The sequence below is a fragment of the Oryctolagus cuniculus genome, chromosome 8 (assembly GCF_051225735.1).
Source record: "Oryctolagus cuniculus isolate XC-2025 breed Fujian yellow rabbit chromosome 8, ASM5122573v1, whole genome shotgun sequence".
NCBI lineage: Eukaryota > Metazoa > Chordata > Mammalia > Lagomorpha > Leporidae > Oryctolagus > Oryctolagus cuniculus.
In genome coordinates this window covers 91744381-91766046 of record NC_142874.1, presented here as the reverse complement: position 1 = coordinate 91766046, position 21666 = coordinate 91744381, and the positions used below count along the sequence as shown (strand labels likewise).

The 21666-nt window shown below is 40.6% G+C and overlaps 1 protein-coding gene across 7 annotated transcripts in view; it reads right to left on the bottom strand.

Annotated features, from left to right (window-relative positions):
- The window catches only part of SLC9B2 (solute carrier family 9 member B2), a 62914-nt gene that overhangs the window by 9616 nt on the left and 31632 nt on the right, over positions 1–21666 (bottom strand). For 4 of the 7 annotated variants that reach the window (XM_070047788.2, XM_089303009.1, XM_008267544.5 and 1 more), the window contains 5 exons: positions 14483–14658; positions 11937–12043; positions 9713–9862; positions 5284–5392; positions 3025–3161 (listed from right to left, as the gene is read on the bottom strand). In XM_070047788.2, the coding sequence (XP_069903889.1) occupies positions 3025–3161; positions 5284–5392; positions 9713–9862; positions 11937–12043; positions 14483–14658 (679 nt within the window). The remainder of the gene's footprint in view (positions 1–3024; positions 3162–5283; positions 5393–9712; positions 9863–11936; positions 12044–14482; positions 14659–21666) is intronic. The other 3 variants (XR_016212359.1, XR_518645.5, XM_008267546.5) reach the window with 1 other exon arrangement.

Below are 21666 nucleotides of genomic sequence, written 5' to 3'. Positions count from 1 at the left end.
GGAAAATATCAATGTACTCTGGACAGAATGTCAGAGACTACTAGTTGCCTACAGATATTTAAATGTCCTTTTTCCTTCTTTAATAAAACTCCCAAGTTTTAGCTGGTCACACTACTGTCCAGAGGTATTTTTTTTAATCCAGCCTCTTTTGCAAATAGATGTAGCTGTGTATCTAACAATTAAGGGGAGAGTGGAGGTGATAAATACTACATGTAGACTGTAACCTGAAAAGGCATGGACACATCAACCTTATTACTGGATGAGAAAAAGGGAAGTCAGACCCAGGGATGGAGGGCACATGCTGGGGACGGTGTTCACATTGTGGCTCTGGAGTGCCCATGCTAGATTGCTGAGACAGAAATAAACATTTTTCTCATTTCGTCTCTGTGTATTGGGTGCTCTATGTTACTGCAGATCACGTCCTGCCATAACTGATTCCACATTTTATGAATTTGTGACAAGAATTGCCTAACACACATTGCTCTTTTTTTGTATGTATGTCTTAGTGTATGTATATATGTTGAATCATGATTTTTTTTAAAGATTTATTTATTAATTTGAAAGAGTTACACAGAGACAGGAGAGGCAGTGAGCGAGAGAGAGGTCTTCCATCTGATGGTTCACTCCCCAGTTGGTCGCAACGGCTGGAGCTGCGCCAATATGAAACCAGGAGCCAGGAGCTTCTTCCAGGTCTCCCACATGGGACCAGGGGCCCAAGTACTTGGGCCATCTTCTACTGCTTTCCCAGGCCATAGCAGAGAGCTGGATTGGAAGTGCAGCAGCTGGGTCTCAAACCAGTGCCTAAATGGGATGCTGGTGCTTCAGGCTAGGGCGTTAACCCGCTGTGCCACAGCACTGGCCCCTGAATTGTGATTATATTTCTCATAGCAGTCATGGATAAAAAATTTTGACAAACACTAATAGAGAGAAAATTTATATATATGTATACATACATATATACATAGACATATGTATGTTTTATTTCTCATGAAGTGACAGGAGAAAAACCAAATTCTATATAATACTTGCTTCCAAAGAACACGTATTATCCAACACATGTTAGATAATTGCTCTATATCTTAAAATTTGTTTTGGTGGTAGCAAAGTGCTGTCATTCAAACTTCAACAGTTAGAAACAAATTTTGGGGCCAGTGTTGCAGCATAGTGGGTAAAGCTGCTGCCTGCGACGCTGACATCCCATATGGGAGCTGGTTTGGATCCAAGTGCTCCACTTTCAATCCAGCTCCCAGCTAATGTGCCTGGGAAAGCAGTGGAACCCTGCTTGGAACCCTGCACCTATGAGAGATCCACAAGAAGCTCCAGGTTCCTGGCTTCAGGTTGGCCTAGCCACGGCCATTGTAGCCGTTTGGGGAGTAAACCAGTGGAAGGAATATCTCTCTGTCTCTTCCTCTCTCTGTGTAACTCTTTCAAATAAATACATAAATCTTAGAGAAAGAAATCTTTGATACATAAGCATGTATAGTCATTATTTTGATACTTACCTATTAAAGTTATTAAATGTGGAAGCTGGAAACACTGTGAGGTTGGAACTATTCCATTTATTGTACTACACATATTATTCTCACAATACTTTTAGTCATTATCCCAGATATTTTTGGAAGCTTGATGGAATAATTTCTCTGGAATAACTTTCAAGCCCACAGTCACAGAAATTGTGGAATATAGGTACAAAACATAAACACCACCAAATGCCTCCTGAATTAAGAACATCTGATTTACATTTAATAATAGTATAAATTTACATATTTAAATAATTATAAAATAATCAGAGATAGAAGTGTTAAATCTTGTTTGATGTAATTTGTCTAAAAATATATGATATAAATGGGAAAAACAACTATTACAGTTGGAAAAATCATAATCTACATGATTCTAACTTAATTAGCAATTACAGGTATCCTACCAAATGCATAAACAATTTGATGTAGTTATCTGTAAGTTCTTTATTACTTGTAGTTTGGAGTGTACAAATATTGGGTCAAGTGACTGAAACATATTTCTGGAGGTTCAGCTGGTTCCGCTCATCCCCCATAACCAGAAGGAATGTGTTTCAAGACCCTCTGTGGATACCTGAAACCCAGGATAGTACTATAGCCCAATATATACTATGAGGTTTTTTTATTGATTTTAGAAATTTCACTTTTTTTCCCTAAAGAAAGCACTTTGTGGCTTTTCCTTGTCACATACTAATTGCCAGCAACAATACTCTTGTGCTTTGGGGCCATTATCAAGTAAAATAAGTCCTACTTGAACACAAGCACTGCATACCAAAACAGCTGATCTATTAACAGTTGATCTATTGACTAACAAGCAGGTAGAACATACTGCATGGAAACACAGGGATGACTCATGTTCTGGGTGGGATGCAGCATGGCAGCGTGAGATTCCATGATGCTACTCACTCAGAATGGCACACAATTTAGAACTTTTGGATTCCTTCCGGAATTTTTCATCTAATACATCAGTAACTGAAAGTGCAGGAAGCAAAACCTTGGATATGGGGGGCTAGTGGAAATAATTTTCTAAGTTGTTTTTCAAGAAATTACTTTTCTCTATTATATATAAGACTCTGGTTCAGCATAATTGATTATCAATCAAATTCACATTGAAATATTTTCAAATATCAAGATAAACCACACTATTTTGTTTTATTCTCCACTTTGAAGATGTTGAAAAGAGCTAAAAACTCTCTCTTTGGGTAATTTAGAGAGTGCTGATAAAAATGTCAAGCCTTTTCTCCAGCTACAACTACTTCCCTGTAGTACAGGGATTTATAGGATATTTAGTTATATTCTGCTGAGCAATGAAATTTAAATGAACTATCATATTTAAGGAATTGATATACTCAAAACTTTTAAAGAGCAGATTAGTCTAAATACTTTTTATAAATTAAACTTCAGTTATCTACAGTCATCAAATGTAAACAAACCCTTTTATTCAATATTTCAAGGTATCAACATAGAAACAGCAGTTAAAATGCTAATCGATCCTATCCATCATTACCTGGACTGTGGCCTTTGGAAGCCATGCAAAGGAAATAAATATCTTTTCCTTTATGTTAAAACCAGCAAAACACACCATCAGATATGTGGCCAGAATTCGTATCAATACTGCAATGCCCAGGGTGGCAACACAAAATCCTGTAAAAAATACTCAATTTTTAGAAATAATGAAGTACTAGAGAGAAACTGCATCTCATGGTTACTGATTCAAAATACTATCAACAAAAATAACAAAAAATAAATTAAAAAAATTTGGGGGGAGGCGGCACTGTTGTGTAGTGGGTAAAGCCAAAATGCCTGTAGTGTCAGCATCCCATATGTGTGCTGGTTCGTGTCCTGGCTGCTCTGCTTCCAATCCAGCTCTCTGCTAAGGCCTGAGAAAGCAGTGGAGGGTGGCCTAAGTCCTTGGGCTCCTGCACCCTTGTGGGAGACCTGGATAGAAGCTTCTGTCTCTTGCCTTCGGATCAGCCCAGCCCTGGCTGTTGTGGCCATTTGGGGAGTGAAAGCACAGATGGAAGATCTTTCTTTCTAAGTCTCTCCCTCTCTCTGTAATTCCGCCTTTGAAACTAATAAATAAATCTTAAAAAAGCAAGATTAAAAAATTCAAAACCCAAAAATGTTTAGACAAAATTTATCAAAAACTCAGTATTAAGGATCAATCAGAACATTTGCTTAAGATAAGGTGTTTCCTGTTTCCCCTAGATTAATATCAGATATTAATTAAATATTTTACAAAAATGACTTGAATATTATCTCTCTTATGCTTTATGATAAGAATCACATTTTTTTCCAGTTAAAGTTTACTAAATGATACAGTGCATGACAAGCTTCAAGCTAGGGACAGCACACACAGAACTGTGCACTGTACAGAAAAGAATGGGAAATCAAATGGAAAAGGGCTGTGGGCAGAAGTGAAATTAAGTATGGGGCCATATATAAGACTTCCAACATTATTTTAATTTTAATACATATTATTTTTAATTGTAAAATGCACATAACATTTATTACCTTAAACATTTCTAACTGTATGGTTCAGTAGCATTAAGTATATTTACATCATCGTGCAACCAATCTCTCCAGAACTTTTCTATCTCGCAAAACAAAAACTCTGTAGCTATTAAACAACTACACATACCCCCCTGTGTAGTCCCTTTTTACTCCTATCTCTGACTGACTACATTAGATACCTCATGTAAGTGGAATCATACAGTGTCAGCCTTTTCGTGACTGGCTTATTTCAATTAGCTTTATGTCCTCAGGGTCATGTGCACTGCAGCATGTGTAAGAATGGACTTCTCTCTCTCCCTACACACACACACACACACACACACACACTGACTTTAAATTCTGAAGAGAAGAAAACTATAACAGGGATATTTAAAGATGTATGACAGAAAGGGAAGTATCTAAGTATGAGATTCAGAAGGAGGCAGCAAACAATAGGATTCCTAATGACAGAAAAATACTATGATGGGAGGAAAGGAAGAAATAATGAGGATATGCACAGAAACAAAGTGCAGTGCAGTGTTTTCAATCAAGAGAGTTTTAATGTGATTTTTAATGTGTGAATAAATAAGAGAATGAATGAACAGAAAAATTTTTTTATTCCATTTTATTCTATTATAGAACTATCTTTAAAATTCTGACCATTCATCAGAAGTAAACTTGATGAACATTCATGTCCTTGGGGAAATTTTTTTAAAGAACTGACTTGTCTGAATAATGGTCAGCAATGTCGTTTTTCTTTGCTAATTTTTAAAGCATTCATTAATTTGAAAGGCAGAGTTACAGAGAGAAAGAGAGAGAGAGAGAGAGAGAGAGAGAGAGAGAATGTCTTCTATCTGCTGGTTTATACCCCAAATGGCTGCAACATCAGGAGCTGGGCTGATCTGAAGCCAGGAGGCAGGCGCTTCTTCCAGGTCTCCCACCTGGGTGCAGGGGCACAATACTTGGGCCATCTTCTGCTGCTTTCCCAGGCACATTAGCAGGGAGCTGGGTCAGAAGTGGAGCATCCATGTGGATGCCGGAACTGCACAGCACCAGTTCCATTGCTTTTCTTTACAAGGAACAGTATTACCTGCATAAAACTGACTGTCTTACATTAACCAGAATTATTTTCTAACCAACCACTCTAAAAGATTTAGATCATAGTTAATTTTTTATGTCATTGCAACAGTGGGAACCATATACCTACTGGAACTATTTCAACTGACTATAAAAAGAGTTGATCTTAGCAAAGGTACCTCTTTGAAATTCTTACCAACAGTTTCTGGCTTGAGAGATGCAATGGATACTTCTGCTCCAATCAGTCCAAAAAGAAGGGGCTGAAAAATATCCCAGGCAACTGCCACAATTGCTTCAACATCTTCCTAAAAGAAAAACAAACAACAAAACATATACAGAAATTTTTAATATATGAAGTTACAAATCTAAAGCATTGGGCTGGCGCTGTGGTTCACTTGGTTAATCATCTTCCTGTGGCACCACCATCCCATATGGGTGCCAGGTTCTAGTTCTGGTTGCTCCTCTTCCAGTCCAGCTCTGCTTTGGCCCAGGAAGGCAGAGGAGGATGGCCCAAGTGCTTGTGCCCCAGCACCTGCATGGGAGACCAGGAGGAAGCACCTGGTTTCTGGCTTTGTATTGGCATAGCTCCAGCTATAGCAGCCATCTGGGGGATGAACCAACGGAAGGAAGACCTTTCTCTCTGTCTCCTTCTCTCACTGTCTAACTCTATCTGTCAAATAAAAAAAAATTCAAAGCATTTTACTATATTGAAATTTAAATAATTTTACCTAAGATGGGCTTTATTTTTGTAGCATCAATAAATAAGAGATTACTTGGAACATAGAAAAAAATTCCTTGAAGACACTTTAACAGTTAAGATACATGGTGCACAGTAGCATATTAAGTATTAGTTGCAAATGGATGTTATTTATAAAGATTCTTATACAGTATGTTAATTATAAGGATTCTTATATGATTCTTACATAGACATGTATCTCATTATTGCTGCAAATTAACCTATGGCATGGAAGTATGTAGTGTATTCAATCATTTCATTATTGACTGGCCTTTAAGTTATTTCCAATTTTATCTTTACAAAAATAATATTTAAAGTTATATCAAGTCATACGCAAAAATAAACCTGGGTATAGTAAATCACTGAGCCAGTTACCAATTTATTGCCCCTTGGCTACAATTCTTTCATTGAGCTTGATCTTTTTCAGTACTTCTTTTTGCCAGTGAGTGCCATGTTAAACTTTGTCAGTAAGGAGCGTTAGTTAGAGATAGCAGGATCCTACAGCAGGCACTGGTTTCTTCAGTACTGGGTTAGCCCTGGGGGCTTCTCCAGTGTCAGGCTCCTGCAGTCCAAGGTGGCCAGCAGCACCTAGTGGCCAACAACTTCCCCGGCACACCCTAACTTTTTAACACAAACTATCTTTATAACACATACTACAAAGACCTTAGGAAAAGACTGGCATGTGTACTATAACAAAGTCAGGATGTTTAATGGCAAAAAAATTCATAAAACAAACAAAAAGTGATAAACTGGAAGAAAATATTTGTGCCATGGATATGAGAAAAAGGAGCATTAACCAAGGAGCAAGGCACTGACCCTAGTAGAAAAATGGGCAATGCACATGCACAATGATTCCCAGAAGGAGGAAGGTAAATGAGAAGAAAACTCAAGATGCTGAAATTCATTAAGCAGAGAAACACAAAATAAAATGATAAAACTTTTTTTAGCGGGGAGGTGTGGGGTACCACACTGGAAAAAGTACTAAAAAGTTTTAACAATGTCAAGTATTTCTGAGATTTTCAGGAAACACTCAGTCACTGATGGCAGAGAAATCGCTAATGCCTTTTTCTTGAAGGCCAATTTAGCAGAAGCTGTTACAGTGTCTAAGAATGTACATTGAACAGATTTTTTTTTCAGTTAATAAGAATCTATATTTAGTGGAACGTTCTATGCTTATTGTTTCACATCTTTAAGGATCTACAGTTCCACATATATATGTATATACATATCCACCTGTTTATCAGGGAAGAATTTTTTCTGTATCTTCACTATTATTATTTCTGATATGTTTATATAGGGTGAAGATTCTATTTCTACTTTGCTTGTAAATATTAAAAGTAGAGCATATGTGAATGGGGTGATTTAAATGGAGTATTAAATACTTCTAGTCTTAGGGCATGCAAAAATTTAAGTTCTCAGGTCATAAAGAATCAGATAATTACTTATGTTCACATCTGCCACCTGTTATATGCAAGCCACTTGGCTCTCAACACTCATTCCCATCAGTAAAACAATAAGTTTCTATTAGATAACATTTAAGATCCTTTATCATTTAATGATAGTGATCAGTTCTGTGAGAACAAAGATACGGTTGCCACCCTTCCTCATATCTTTGGATTTAAAAATTATTTTTATTTATGTTAAAAGGCAGAGACAAGGAGATATCCCACCCACTGGTTCACTTCTCAAACACCTGTAACTCTCACAAGTGGGCCAGGTCTAGGTGAGGGTCCCAGAACTCAATCCAGATCTCCCATGTCGGTGGCAAGGACTCAGCTGTCAGAGCCATCACCTGTTGCATCCCAGGGTATATATACATCAGCAGGGAGCTGGCACTGGAAGAAGAGCATGGACTTGAACCCAGGTACTCTAATGTTGGATGAGAGTGTTCTAAACAGTATTTTAACTTTTATACTAAAAGCTCATCACTATTTTTATTTTTTTAATTTTCTAAATTCATTTATTTAATCTGTATTAAAGAAGGAAAGAGAGGGAGGAAGGGAGGCAGAGGTGGGGTGGGGAAATCTCCCATTTGCTGGCTCACTCCCCAAATGCCAGATGCCAGCAACAGTCTGGGATGGACCAGGCTGACACCAGGAGCCAGGAACTCAATCTTGGTCTCCCATGTGGGTAAAAGGAACCCAAAAACTTGAGTCATCGCCTGCTGGCTCCCAGGGTATTAGCAGGAAGCTGGTATGGGGAATGATGCCAAGACTCAAACCTGGCATTCTGAAATGGGGTATGGGCAAAACAAGTGGTGTTTTCCTGCTGTGCTTAAGTCTACACCTTCATATCTTTAATTTTTATTTATTGTTATTTTATTTGAAAGGAAGGAAGAGAGAGAAAGAGAAAAAGAGAGAGTGAGCGAGAAAGAGAATCTTCCACACACTGGTTCACTCCCCAAACACCTGCAACAGCCAAGGCTGGGTCAGCCAAATTAAGCAGCCCAGAATTCAATCTGGGTCTCCCATGTGGGTGGCAGGGACCCAGATACTTTTGCTATCATCTGCTGCCTCCTGCTGTACCCATGGGCAGGAAGCTGGATTGGAAGTGGAGGAGTCAGGCCGGCGCCGCGGCTCACTAGGCTAATCCTCCGCCTAGCGGCGCCGGCACACCAGGTTCTAGTCCCGGTCGGGGCACCAGATTCTGTCCCGGTTGCCCCTCTTCCAGGCCAGCCCTCTGCTGTGGCCAGGGAGTGCAGTGGAGGATGGCCCAGGTGCTTGGGCCCTGCACCCCATGGGAGACCAGGAAAAGCACCTGGCTCCTGGCTCCTGCCATCGGATCAGCGCGGTGCGCCGGCCGCGGCGGCCATTGGAGGGTGAACCAACGGCAAAGGAAGACCTTTCTCTCTGTCTCTCTCTCTCACTGTCCACTCTGCCTGTCAAAAAAAAAAAAAAATTTAAAAAAAAAAAAAAAAAAAAAAAGGAAGTGGAGGAGTCAGGACTCTAGCCAGGAACTCTGACAGGGATGTGAGTGTCCTAAGTGGCATCTTAACTACTACCATAGTGCCTGCTCCCCCACCTCCCATATCTTCTAACTTTTAAATTTTGTTTTCAGAGTATATCAGGGCTAAAGCTCTTTGGGCCCCTGTACCCACATGGGAAGACCCGGAGGAAGCTCCTAGCTCCTGGCTTCGGATTGGCACAGCTCCAGCTGTTGTGGCCAATGGGGTGTGAACCACTGGATGAAAGACATCTCTCTCTGCCTCTCCTCTCTCTGTGTAACTCTGACTTTCAAATAAATAAGTGAATAAAATCTTTAAAAAAAAAGAGAGAACAGGGAAGTCATCATGGTAACATGTCCATGATATATTTTAAGTAAAGAAGGGGCTGGCGCTGTGGCATAGTAGGTTAATGCCCTGGCCTGAAGCACTGGCATCCCATATTGGTGCTGGTTCGAGACTTGGTTGCTCCACTTCCAATCCAGCTCTCTGCTATGGCCTGGGAAAGCAGTGGAAGATGGCCCAAGTCCTTGGCCCCTGCACCCACGTGGGAGACCCAGAGGAAGCTCCTGGCTCCTGGCTTCAGATTGGTGCAGTTCTGGCCTTTGCGGCCAACTGGGGAGTGAACCCTCAGATGGAAACCTCTCTCTGTCTCTCTCTCTCTGCCTCTCCTCTCTCTGTGTAACTCTTTCAAATAAATAAAGAAATCTTAAAAAAATATTTTAAGTAAAGAAAAGACATCTAGTTACAGATTGAAAATAAGAGAGAAAATGATATATATATATATATATATATATATACACCTTGGGAGTATATTTGTATATATAAAGAAAAGAGATTCGTGATTTAAAAATTTGTATCAATTTGATGTTAAGAAAGTTATCTGGAAAGAAAAAATAATCTGATTAGGATAGAGTCCTGAGCAGAAGAATTTAAGATGAAATTCACCTTCTTTTTGGCCCATTTTATCCCTGCCAGGAAGGCCATGACCAGTGTGCACAACCCTCCAGATCCAGGGAAACCAAAATACACACTGCTGAACACAGCAAACACAGCAAAGCCCAGAACAAGGAATGCTCTCTTCCACACAAGGTTGACCTTTAGGAGAAAAAAGAGATAGTACTTATTTCACATAACTGATTCGTTTAATGATTGATTTTTTTTCCCTACATCTGGGAGTTAGAGGAAAAGAAAACTCTGTACACATAAATGCACGCCACAGCACTGATTTTCTTTTCCGTAGCCAAAGCACAGTAAGGAATATGCACAAATGTAGGTTCCCCTTTCAGGAACACCAGTTCTCTCCATCTGCAGTTATCACTGCAGGATTTCATGGGGCTCAATGGAGCAGCAGAAAAAAACTTACGGGCTTTGGTGCCAGACAAGCCAGGGCGAAAACTGCAGCTTTTGTCCATCACTGCAGTAACCTCTCTGAACTCAGTTTCCTCATCCTGAAAGCATCGACTTGTGTATTGCTGAGTTGTTGTGAAGGTTAAAGATATCCTTTCTCTATTAGTTTCAGGGTTCACGTTTACTCTTAATGTGATGCCCCCTTGACTTTTCTTTCTAAATCCTTGAATTCTTGAAGAAGCTATAGACTGAGTAATGTTTTTGTTTTACAGTCTGAGACCTGTATACCCTTCTCTCTTTCACTTTTCCCTGTTCAGTCTGGTAAACTTCTTGATCAGATTAGAAAGCAGGCTTTTCAAAGTGCCTAGCTTGGAGGCAGGCAAGCTCTTGAGGGAGATTTCCTTAGTTTACACCCAGCTCCACTGCTTCCTACCTGTGTGACCTTGTTCAAGTTACTTACCCTGCCTAAGCCTCGATCTCCTCATCAGTTAAATGGTCATAGTACCAGTGCTCTCTGTATGGATTGTTGGATAGATTATACTAGAACAGCAGTTCCCAACAGAATTTCTTTTCAGTGATGAAGAACACGTTTGTATCTGTCCACGGAAGTGTTCTGTGCCTGCTACCACCACACGCAGCTAGGGGCTGCCCTACTAAACAGTGTGGCAGGAGGGGATGACGTTAAAGTACTTACCACATCATTTAACATACAGAAAGAAACAAGGTGTAGCTATCATTTTCCTGTTCTGTTGCATCAGTAGAATAATCTTAGAACATTATTTTATGTATTCATAAAACTTCCCTTGAAGTTTTTTAGGAGAACAAGAGAAATCCAAATTACCATACACACTGATAATGGAAACATTAATTTTCTTAATTAAGAAGATTTTTCTTTAGTTCAGTTTCTAATCCCATTAAAATGCTCTAAAATCTCAAAATAATTCCAATAATATAGAAAGAATAGTTTTATGTATGTTTACCTACCCTAAGAGATTCAGAAAGGAGAAGGGAAACAAGCAAAACCTTAGTCTCCCAATTTAAAAAGTCACTGTATATATATTAAGAATTCAGATCGTGGCCGGCGCCATGGCTCACTAGGCTAATCTTCCACCTGCGGCACCGGCACCCCAGGTTCTAGTCCCAGTAAGGGCGCCAGATTCTGTCCTGGTTGCTCCTCTTCCAGTCCAGCTCTCTGCTGTGGCCCGGGAAGGCAGTGGAGGATGGCCCAAGTGTTTGGGCCTGCACCCACATGGGAGACCAGGAGAAACATCTGGCTCCTGCCTTCAGATCAGCACTGTGCGCAGGCCGTGGTGGCCATTTTGGGGGTGAACCAATGGAAAAGAAAGACCTTTCTCTCTGTCTCTCTCCCTCACTGTCTAACTCTGCCTGTCAAAAAAAAAAAAAAAAAAAAAAAAGAATTCAGATTGTGAATTGACTGGATTATGACTGTATTATAATGACATGTTAAAGTCTCATCTATCTGCTAGCATTAGAATCTAAGATAATTTTGACACTAAAAAAAGGCATCCTCCCAAAAGCCATGAGTATCATGAAAATTTTTAAAACTTACATAAACTGTTATTTTGGAATTGATGCCATTTGTTTTACAGTCAAGTTTGAATTATACAAAATATAAGTTGGAGAAAAAAAAAGTCCAGGATTGCATTAAAATCTTATATATTTAGCCTCCTTCATAAATCTCCTGGACATAGGGAGTAGTTAGCAATTTCAAAATTTCTCAAACACGGCCTTCACATTCAGCTTGAGGAAAGTGTTCCAGTGATATTTTAGAGCAAACTTGCACAGCATGCATTTCTTTCACCTGGTCACTGCTTGGAAAGTATTGAATAAAAAATCCAAGAAGACATCCAGCTGACACACCAATTACCACTTCCAAAACTCCTCTGAGGACATTAAATACCGTAGACCCTGGAAACACACAAAAAAGAAAAATTCAGGCAGACTTCTAAGTCCCTAGGTATAACCAGGTTTACCCTACAACCATCAACACAATGCACCTGATACCACAGAAGGAACTGTTACAGATGTCAACTGTTTTTCACATTCTGAAATTTATATGATTTAAAATGTTTAATAAAATGGGTCTATCTTATAAGAGGATACATATCATTTGAGGCAAATTTAAAAGGTGGTATAAGGTATTATTTATGCACTTTTTATATGTTTACTTCAACGAAAGTCAACTTACCTATGAGACTAAGCTGCTGCTCAAGGTGTTATCGTAATTTATTATGAATGTACAGAATATGGCAAACTAATTTCAATCTTGATAGTCATTTTGTTTTTTTTTTTAAAGATTTTAAAAATTTATTTTTTGAGAGACAGAGTTACAGACAAAGAGGGAAAGACAAAGAAAGGCCTTCCATTGGCTGGTTCACTTCCCAAATGGCTGCAATGGCTGGAGCTGGGCCTATCCGAAGCCAGGAGCCATTAGCTCCTTCTAGGTCTCCCACTCAGATGCAGGGGCCCAAGCAATTGGGCCATCTTCTGCTTACCAGGTCATAGCAGAGAGCTGGATCAGAAGAGGAGCAGCTGGGACTAGAACTGCACCCACATGAGATGCCAGCACCGTAAGTGGAGGCTTAGACCACTATGCCACAGCACTAGCCCCTGTTGAGGTATTTAAAGAAAAAAGAACTTCTTGGCCTTTCTTCCTGAAAATTTTGATTCAGTAAATCTGGTGGGCTCAGATCCAAAAGGTCTAAGGACCACCCTTAGAAGTTGGGACAGAGGAGATATAGCAAAATCAACTAGGAAGGTTCACCAAATGGACTCTTCTTCCCAACTCCTCTCTCCAGCCCTGGCCTTCCTCCTCCTACCTGACCCTGATTCAAGCAAACAGTTGCTCTGATGCTGTAGTTCCTAATCCTGCCTGCACTGCTTTCTAATCCTAAAGGTTCTGATTTAACTGGTCTAAGGTAGAGTATACTTAACCATATTAAAAAAAAAAAAACACACACACACACACAAAACTCTCCAGGTGGTTCTAGTGTGCAGCTAAGGCTGAGCTCTGTGTTTTAAAGGGGTATAACAGGAAAGTAGCACGAACAATAGCTTGAGTAGGTAGAGTTAAAATATAGACAATGCTGTAGGTTTGACCTAACAGATACCAGCATATCCTCACTGGTTGTGAACAAGAAAGTACTATTATGAAAACAATGTTTTGAGAAGCTTAGTTTACTAAGGATTGGATGGAAGGTAGACTCTGGGACAATGGGAAGACGTGTGGTTCTATGTGACCATACATACTCATCACACAGGAAGGTAACTCCAGGGGCTGTAGAGAATGAGAATGCATACCTTTATCAGAAGGCATGCTTCCACTAAGGAATCTGAAGCTAAGCTTCAGCAACAAGTGTACTTCTTCACTAACATAAAGTCATTTTATTTCTCAATTTTGGACACAGATTAGGAAGTGAACATAAACCTGTGCTGTGCCAAAGGATAATAAAAGTGTCAAGTTGCTTCTTGGCCTTTTGGCTGAGATCAAGTGTAGCATTCATTCACATCCAGTTCCCCTTTGATCACTACTTCAAACAAAATATGTTCGTGTTTTTAAATACCAATAAGACATTCATTAAAATCACTGCTATGAGTCACAAAAGGTGGATGGATAACAGAACAGGGATGGTTCCTTCAGAAGCATGCTGTTCATTTCACTTGGACTATCCTCTGTCTTTTGTGCTCATTGAGAAACCTATTCATCCTTTGTGTGATGTCTCTGAGATTAAACTTTCCCAGGTCACTCCAAGCAGAAGCTGTTGTCTTTTTCAAAACTTTCCTACCTTGGATCTACACTCCTGCATTTGACTTGGGCAGTCTCTATTTAGAGGAAAGAAGGGAGTGAATATAGGGAGCTTCTGGTCCCTCCTTAGGGACATAACTCTGACATTGTTTTTCCTATTTCTGATTGATCTTAATCAGGTATCAAGCAAATATGTCATGGTTCTACCATTTTTTTTAAAAAAAGATTTAATTGGAAGACATGATTATAGAGAGAAAGAGAGAGAGAGAGAGAGAGAGTGCGAGCGAGCGATTCCAACTGCTAGTTTACTTCCCAAATGGCTTCAATGACTAGGGTTGAGCCAGGCTGAAGCCAGGAACCTGGGACTCCAGCTGGGTTTCCTACATGGCTGGCAGGGGGCCAAGCACATGGCCATCTTTTGCTGCTTTCCCAAGTGCATAAGCAGGTAGCTGGATAGGAGGTAGAGCAGCTAGACACAAACCTGGGCTCATATGGGGTGCTAGATCACAGCCAGTAGCTTAACCTGCTGTGCCATAATGCTGGCCTCGCTTATACCACTTTAAGCTATGTGTTCAGGGTGCAAGAGAACAGCATAAGTTTACCTGTGGAAAAGGCCATGCCTAAGCACGTGTTGAATCCAGTGATGGCTAGAATGTCATCGAAGCTGCCAGCAGCCATGAGCAAGGTCGGGACTCCCTTTTCAACGCCATAGCCTCCTCCCTGCAAAAGGAGCATGGAAGGCACCACGACCGCTGGTGATACGGCACCTAGAACAAAACTAAACACGCAGCACTTTAAACGTTTATGACAGTAGCTTACTCATTTTTTTTGAAACTATAATAACCTCTACTCTTTTAAAGATTTTACTTGGGCCAGCGCCGCGGCTCACTAGGCTAATCCTCCACCTAGCGGCGCCGGCACACCGGGTTCTAGTCCCGGTCGGGGCGCCGGATTCTGTCCCGGTTGCCCCTCTTCCAGGCCAGCTCTCTGCTGTGGCCAGGGAGTGCAGTGGAGGATGGCCCAGGTGCTTGGGCCCTGCACCCCAAGGGAAACCAGGAAAAGCACCTGGCTCCTGGCTCCTGCCATCGGATCAGCGCGGTGCGCCGGCCGCAGCGCGCCGGCCGCGGCGGCCATTGGAGGGTGAACCAACGGCAAAGGAAGACCTTTCTCTCTTTCTCTCACTGTCCACTCTGCCTGTCAAAATAAATAAATAAATAAATAAATAAATAAATAAATAAAAAGATTTTACTTGGACAACTACAGTCTTTGAAATGGCAAAGAAGTACTGAACCAGGAATACATAAACACATGAAAGTTCTGCAAAACAGTTTTCCAAAGCATACTCATGGACAACTTGCTTTGGAACTATTTAGGTTGCCTAAAAATATCTACTTATGAATAGTACATAAAGTTCTAATGGGGGGGCGGAGCCAAGATGGCGGAATAGTGAGGGCACACACCAATAGTCCGGGAAAAGATAGTTTAATAAAAGTGGAGTTATGGTAGTCTCAGGAAAAAATTGCAGAGGAAATTCTTCTGGATCTAGTGGATGTGACACGGAGGACCTATGGGGAGAGCAAGGTCACCCACCACGTGGAAGCCCAGCTGCAGAGTCTGTGCGCCAGCGCTGGAAGGGGAGGTGAGACAAAAACCCCAGTAACCCAAGACATTGGCGGGGAAAGGCAGAAAGAGCCTACAGGGAACGAGGCCTGAAGCCCCGCTTGGGAAAGTTCACCAGACTGACTGGAGGAGAGAAAAAAATGAATAAATAAGGGGAACTGGCACGGACACTAGCCTCTCTCTCCACTCACCTTAAAAAGCCGAGCAAGACAAAGAGCAGGCACCATTTTGGACATATGTAAAGAGGTGCCCACCATCAGCCAAGCAGAAAAACCTGACTCTAGTGGGGAGAAATAATAGGAGGTTAGGACCTAGTGAAAGTGTGGAGCTAATGCACTGAGACTGTGAAAATCTGAGGGGGGGCGAGGGAACTCACCGAGTACACAAACTTGGTAACTTTGGCAACCCGGTGAGAGACTGCGGAGAAATTTGAGACCACACTGAGGACTGCATAAACTCTTTGTGTGGTCCCAGGGGAAGAGCAGACGAATGCATCATACATCAACTACCCTCAATTCTACTCAGCTGTGTGGAATTACTTCCCAACTGAGTCAAAAAAAAAAAAAAAAAGAGAGAGAGAGAGAGAAAGAGCGCAAGCAAGCAACCAAGAGAACAATCTGGGTGAGTCACCTCTGGCAGACCCTTAACCCTGAAGAACCAAACAGAGCTCTCTGGCCACACCCATCACAGCCTCTAAGGATCCATCAAAAACAGAGTCCACTAAATCTAGTCATAGTAAAACGAGAAAAAGCACCACAGTGAAGAAACCAAAGAATATCTCCAATATGCCAAACAACAAACACAAAAACTGAGGTAATAAGAACAAGGAAGACACTTTGATGCCCCCAAATGAAACAGACACCCCAATTCAAGATTATGAAGATGATGAGATAGAAGAAATGCAAGAAGCGGATCTCAAAAAATTGATAAGAACATTAACAAGTTCTCAAAAACAAATTCTTGAACTACAGAAATCCTTAATGGACATGATAGAAAATCTCTCTCATGAAAATGAAATATTAAGGAAGAATCAAAATGAAATGAAACAACTAGTAGAAAATGAAACTGTGATAGTGACGAGAAATCATAATGAAATGAAGAATTCAATAGATCAAATGACAAACACATTAGAGAGCCTTAAAAACAGAATGGGTGAAGCAGAAGAGAGAATATCAGACTTAGAAGACAGAGCACAGGAAAGTATACAGTCAAACCAAAGAAAAGAAGAGGAAATTAGAAATCTAAAATACATTGTCGAGAATCTACAGGATACTATTAAAAAAACCAACATTCGGGTTCTAGGAGTTCCTGAAGGCATGGAGAGGGAGAAAGGATTAGAAGGCCTTTTTAATGAGATACTAGCAGAAAATTTCCCAGGTTTGAAGAAGGACAGAGACATCCTAGTACAGGAAGCTCATAGAACCCCTAACAAACATAACCAAAAGAGATCCTTACCACAACACATTGTAATTAAACTCACCACAGTGAAACATAAAGAAAAGATCCTAAAATGTGCAAGAGAGAAACGTCAGATTACTCTCAGAGGATCTCCAATCAGACTCACAGCTGACTTCTCATCAGGAACCCTACAAGCTAGGAGGGAATGGCGATATATAGCCCAGGTACTAAGAGAGAAAAACCGCCAGCCCAGAATATTATATCCTGCCAAGCTCTCAATTGTGAATGAAGGTGAAATAAAGACCTTTCATAGCAAACAGAAATTGAAAGAATTTGTCACCACTCATCCAGCCCTGCAAAAAATGCTTAAAGATGTGCTACACACAGAAACACAGCCATCAATATGAAAGAAGGTAAAGGAAGAAAACCTACCAGTAAAAGATCATAGGAAGCTCAAAGCATATCCTAGAAAATATCTTTGGGAAAATGGCAGGGCAAAGTCAATACTTATCAACAGTCACATTGAACGTTAATGGACTTAACTCTATCAGTTAAAAGGCACAGACTGGCTGAATGGATTAAGGAACAAAACCCATCTATTTGCTGCCTACAAGAAACCCATCTTTCCAACAAAGATGCATGCAGACTGAAAGTGAAAGGTTGGAAAAAGATATTCCATGCCAACAGAAATGAAAAAAAGCAGGTGTAGCCATATTAATATCAGACAAAATAAACTTTAACACAAAAACTGTTAAGAGAGACAAAGAGGGATACTATATAATGATTAAGGGTTCAATTCAACAGGAAGATGTAACTATTATAATTGTATATGCATCTAATTACAGGGCACCGGTTTATTTAAAAGGTATGTTAAGGGACTTAAAGGGAGACTTAGACCCCAATACAATAGTACTGGGGGACTTCAATACTCCACTCTTAGAAACAGACAGATCAACAGGACAGAAGATCAACAAGGAGACAGTAGATATAAACGACACTATAGCCCAAACGGATCTAACAGATATCTACAGAACTTTCAATCCTACATTTAAGGATTTTACATTCTTCTCAGCAGTGCATGGAACCTTCTCTAGGATTGACCACATAGTAGGCCATAAAGCAAGTCTCAGCAAATTTAAAAGAATTAGAATCATACCATGCAGCTTCTCAGACCACAGCAGAATGAAGGTGGAAATTAGCAACTCAGGAATCCCTAGAGAGTATGCAAACACGTGGAGACTGAACAACATGCTCCTGAATGAACAATGGGTCATAGAAGAAATCAAAAAATTTCTGGATGTAAATGAGGATAACAGCACAACATATCAAAAATTATGGGATACAGCAAAAGCAGTGTTAAGAGGAAAGTTTATAGCAATAGGTGACTACATCAAGAAATTGGAAAGGTACCAAATAGATGAGCTTCCAATGCATCTCAAGGATCTAGAAAATCTGCAGCAAACCAGACCCAAATCTAGCAGGAGAAAAGAAATAATTAAAATCAGAGAAGAAATCAACAGGATTGAATCCAAAAAATTACAAAAAATCAGCCAAGTGAAGAGCTGCTTTTTTGAAAAAATGAATAAAATTGACACCCCATTGGCCCAACTAACTAAAAAAAGAAGAGAAAAGACCCAAATCAATAAAATCAGAGATGAAAAAGGAAATGTAACAACAGACACCACAGAAATAAAAAGAGTCATCAGAACTTACTACAAGGACTTGTATGCCATAAAACAGGGAAATCTATCAGAAATGGATAGATTCCTGGACACATGCAATCTACCTAAATTGAGCCATGAAGACATAGAAAACCTAAACAGACCCATAACTGAGACAGAAATTCAAACAGTAATAAAAGCCCTCCCAACAAAGAAAAGCCCAGGACCAGATGGATTCACTGCTGAATTCTACCAGACATTTAAAGAAGAACTAATTCCAACTCTTCTCAAACTATTCAGAACAATAGAAAAAGATGGAATCCTCCCAAATTCTTTCTATGAAGTCAGAAATACCTTAATCCCTAAACCAGAGAAAGATGCAGCATTGAAAGAAAATTACAGACCAATATCCCTGATGAACATAGACACAAAAATCCTCAATAAAATTCTGGCCAATAGAATACAACAACACATCAGAAAAATCATCCACCCAGACCAAGTGGGATTTATCCCTGGAATGCAGGGATGGTTCAATGTTCGCAAAACAATCAATGTGATACACCACATTAACTAACTGCAGAAGAAAAATCATATGATTATCTCAATAGATGCAGAGAAAGCATTCGATAAAATTCAACACCCTTTCATGATGAAAACTCCAAGTAAACAGGGTATAGAAGAAACATTCCTCAATATAATCAAAACAATTTATGAAAAACCCACGGCCAGCATCCTATTGAATGGGGAAAAGTTGGAAGCATTTCCACTGAAATCTGGTACCAGACAGGGATGCCCACTCTCACCACTGCTATTCAACATAGTTCTGGAAGTTTTAGCCAGAGCCATCAGGAAAGAAAAAGAAATTAAAGGATACAAATTGGGAAGGAAGAAGTCAAACTATCCATCTTTGCAGATGATATGATTCTTTATTTAGAGGATCCAAAGAACTCTACTAAGAGACTATTGGAACTCATAGAAGAGTTAGGCAAAGTAGCAGGATATAAAATCAATGCACAGAAATCAACAGCTTTTGTATACACAGGCAATGCCATGGCTGAGGAAGAACTGCTAAGATCAATCCCAGTCACAATAGCTACAAAAACAATCAAATACCTTGGAATAAACTTAACCAAGGACGTTAAAGCTCTCTATGATGAGAATTACAAAATCTTAAAGAAAGAAATAGAACAGGATACCAAAAAATGGAAAAATCTTCCATGCTCATGGATTCGAAGAATCAACATCATCAAAAACTCCATTATCTCAAAAGCAATTTACACATTCAATGCAATACCAATCAAGATACCAAAGGCATTCTTCTCAGATCTAGAAAAAATGATGCTGAAATTCATATGGAGGCACAGGAGACCTCGAATAGCTAAAGCAATCTTGTACAAAAAAAACAAAGCCAGAGGCATCACAATACCAGATTTCAGGACATACTACAAGGCAGTTGTAATCAAAACAGCATGGTACTGGTACAGAAACAGATGGATAGACCAATGGAACAGAATTGAAACACCAGAAATCAACCCAAACATCTACAGCCAACTTATATTTGATCAAGGATCTAAAACCAATTCCTGGAGCAAGGACAGTCTATTCAATAAATGGTGCTGGGAAAACTGGATTTCCATGTGCAGCAGCATGAAGCTAGACCCCTACCCTTCATCTCACACAAAAATCCACTCAACATGGATTAAAGACCTAAATCTACGACCCGACACCATCAAATTATTAGAGAACATTGGAGAAACCCTGGAAGATATTGGCACTGGAAAGACTTCCTAGAAAAGATCCTTGGAGGCGCAGGCAGTCAAAGCCAAAATTAACTATTGGGATTGCATCAAATTGAGAAGTTTCTGTAGTGCAAAAGAAACAGGAGAGTGAAGGGGCAACCAACAGAATGGGAAAAAATATTTGCAAGCTATTCTACAGATAAAGGATTAATAACCTGAACCTACAAAGAGATCAAGAAACTCCACAACAACAAAACAACCCACTTAAGAGATTTGCCAAGGACATCAATAGACATTTTTTCTTTTCTTTTCTTTTTTTTTTTTTGACAGGCAGAGTGGACAGTGAGAGGGAGAGAAACAGAGAGAAAGGTCTTCCTTTGCCATTGGTTCACCCTCCAATGGCTGCCACGGCCAGTGCGCTGTGGCCGGCGCATAGAGATGATTCGAAGCCAGGAGCCAGGTGCTTCTCCTGGTCTCCCATGCCGGTGCAGGGCCCAAGCACTTGGGCCATCCTCCACCGCACTCCCGGGCCATAGGAGAGAGCTGGCCTGGAAGGGGGGCAACCAGGACAGAATCCAGAGCCCTGACCGGGACTAGAACCCGGTGTGCCAGCGCCGCTAGGTGGAGCATTAGCCTATTGAGCCGCGGCGCCGGCCCGACATTTTTCAAAAGATGAAATCCAAATGGCCAACAGGCACATGAAAAACTGTTCAAGAGCACAAGCAATCAGGGAAATGCAAATCAAAACCACAAAGAGGTTCCATCTCACCCCAGTGAGAATGGCTTACATTCAGAAATCTACCAACAACAATTGCTGGAGAGGATGTGGGGAAAAAGGGATACTAACCCATTGGTGGTGGGAATTCAAACTTGTAAAGCCACTATGGAAGTCTGTCTGGAGATTCCTCAGAAACCTGAATATAACCCTATCATTCAACCCAGCCATCCCACTCCTTGGAATTTACCCAAAGGAAATTAAAATGGGGCTGGTGCCGTGGCTCAATAGGCTAATCCTCTGCCTTTGGCGCCGGTACACCGGGTTCTAGTCCCGGTCGGGGTGCCAGATTCTGTCCCGGTTGCCCCTCTTCCAGGCCAGCTCTCTGCTATGGCCCGGGAGTGCAGTGGAGGATGGCCCAAGTCCTTGGGCCCTGCACCCGCATGGGAGACCAGGAGAAGCACCTGGCTCCTGGCTTCCGATCATCACGATGCGCCGGCCGCAGCGCACTGGCCGCGGCAGCCATTGGAGGGTGAACCAACGGCAAAAGGAAGACCTTTCTTGCTGTCTCTCTCTCTCACTGTCCACTCTGCCTGTCAAAAAAAATTTAAAAATTAAAAAAAAAAAGAAATTAAATTGGGAAAGAAAAGAAT